Consider the following 2,133-nt stretch of genomic DNA (forward strand, 5'->3'; position numbering starts at 1 on the left):
CAGCCACTGCACTCCAGTCTGGGCAACCGAGTGAGACTCCAACTCAAAAAAAACCCCCAAAAAACAACCAAAAAAACATGTTTTCCACTATACCCTCTCCTTGCCATTCTTTAAAATTTAGTCCAGTTATCATTTTCAGGAAACTTTTCCTCTCTAACAACTGGTAGATACTCATCTTCTGTGCCCTTAACACACTGTATCGTATCTCTAGCATTGCCTTAAACTGTGTTTTTTCTGGGTCTCCATGTAGATTGCACTCCTTGAAGGCTGAGATCTTTTTGTTTGTCAATTTTCATAGTGCCTAATATGTGGTAGATGTTTTCTTCCGCTGAACTGAATGAATGAGTGGATTTTCTGTGCCTCTCCTCCTTTATCCATATTTCTCAACTTAAGTGCCACCTCCTCCCTGGATTACTCCATGAATTTTAAGTATTTTTGTAAAACATTTGGCTGATCTTTTAGGATTCTCTAATAACTTTATTCTATGGCCTTCCGCAATCCTTTCAACATTGTTCAGGACTCTATAGCCTGGGGAAGGAATTGCTGCTGGAACAGCTGGCCCTGGAGTTTCGGACCTGGGTGGTATTGAGTCCTCGGCGCCTGGAGCTGGTGCAGCTGCTGGGCCTGGCAGATGTGTTCACGGTGGAGGAGGAGGCTGGCCGCATTCATGCCGTGGACCACATGGAGGTTTGCCGTTCCACCATGGTGTACTGGAACCAGACCCGCCCTACCATTGCCATCCTTCCCACGGCCCGGAAAATCCACCGCTCCCACCCCGGCATCCATGTCATCCCTTACTCTGACCATTCTTCCTACTCTGAGCTCCGTGCCTTTGTGGCAGCACTGAAGCCTTGCCAGGTGGTGCCCATTGTTGGTCGACAGCCCTGTGGAGGCTACTTTCAAGACTGCCTGAGCCCCAGGCTCTTTGTGCCCCTGATTCCAGACTCTGTGCAACGACACATGAGTTCTTCCTCTAGAAAACTGAGCCTTCTCCGGCTGCTAAAAAGGAGGCTAAAGAGGCCACGAACCCAGGGGGTTGTGTTTGAATCCCCTGAGCAAAGTGCTGATCGGTCTCAAGCTGACAGAGACTCCAAGAAGGCTAAGAAAGGGAAACTTTCTCCCTGGCCTGAGGACCTTCAGAAGCTGCCCTCCCACCATCCTTTGCAGATCAAGAAGCAGCTGTTCCCAGACCTCTGCAGCAAAGAATGGAATGGGGCAGTTCCTTTCTGTGAGTCCCAGAAGAGGGTGACTATATTGACCGCCCCCTTGGGATTTTCAGTGCACTTAAAGTCTACAGGTGAGGAGGTTCCCTCTCCAGAAACCAGGAAAGTAGTTAGTTTAGGGCCCCCCTTGGCACCCAGGGAGGTTGATGGTGGTCCAGCAGCCTCAGGGAACCAGAGTAGCTGGAAGGGCTGTGGTTCTCCCCTGCCTCACAACAGCAAGACCACCTCTTCTCTAGCTGCTGAGTTCAGGGGCTTGGCACTAAAATACCTTCTAACTCCAGTAAACTTTTTCCTGGCAGGGTATTCTTCCAGGAGCTTTGACCAGCTAGTGGAAAAATACCACCAACCCCTGCTGAGGTACAGACAGGAGAGTACAGAATGACAAACTGGTTTGATCAACACTGCAGTTTTCTGTGTTTGTTTCTTGAGGCAGGGTCTCACTATGTTGCCCAGGCCGATCTCAAACTCCTGGGTTCAGGCAATCTTCCTGCCTCAGAAAGGATCCATATGGGCTCACTCTGGAGCAGCACTTCCCAAAGCTTGTCCAATGGAGTCCTGGTGCCTATGGAATCCTCACTTTTGTAATTGACTATGTTTAAGAAACACTTTTCGGCTGGGCTCGGTGGCTAAGCCTGTAATCCCAGCACTTGGGAGGCTGAAGCGAGTGTATTGTTTGAGCCCATGGGTTTGAGACCAGCCCAGGCAACTTGGTGAGACCTTGTCGCTACAATAAATAAAAAAAATTAGCTGGGCATGGTAGCACGTGCCTGTAGTTCTGGCTACTTTGAAGGCTGAGGCGGAGGGATCACCGGAGCCCAGCAGGTCAATGCTGAGGTGGCCGTAAGTATGCCACTGTACTCCAGCCTGGGTAACAGTGAGACTCCAACTTAAAAAAAAAAAAAAAAAAAAA

General features: G+C 49.4%; 1 protein-coding gene across 1 annotated transcript in view; it reads left to right on the plus strand.

The window, feature by feature from the left end:
• DCLRE1B (DNA cross-link repair 1B) overlaps positions 1 to 1,658 on the plus strand; it is a 6,905-nt gene extending 5,247 nt beyond the window's left edge. Inside the window, exon 4 of the mRNA XM_008058380.2 lies at positions 518 to 1,658. Within this exon, the coding sequence (XP_008056571.1) occupies positions 518 to 1,605 (1,088 nt within the window). The 3' untranslated portion in view covers positions 1,606 to 1,658. The remainder of the gene's footprint in view (positions 1 to 517) is intronic.
• The last annotated feature ends 475 nt before the right edge of the window (positions 1,659 to 2,133 follow it).

This window comes from Carlito syrichta, unplaced genomic scaffold, assembly GCF_000164805.1.
Source record: "Carlito syrichta isolate Samal-C Ts95f unplaced genomic scaffold, Tarsius_syrichta-2.0.1 Scaffold303316, whole genome shotgun sequence".
Lineage (NCBI taxonomy): Eukaryota > Metazoa > Chordata > Mammalia > Primates > Tarsiidae > Carlito > Carlito syrichta.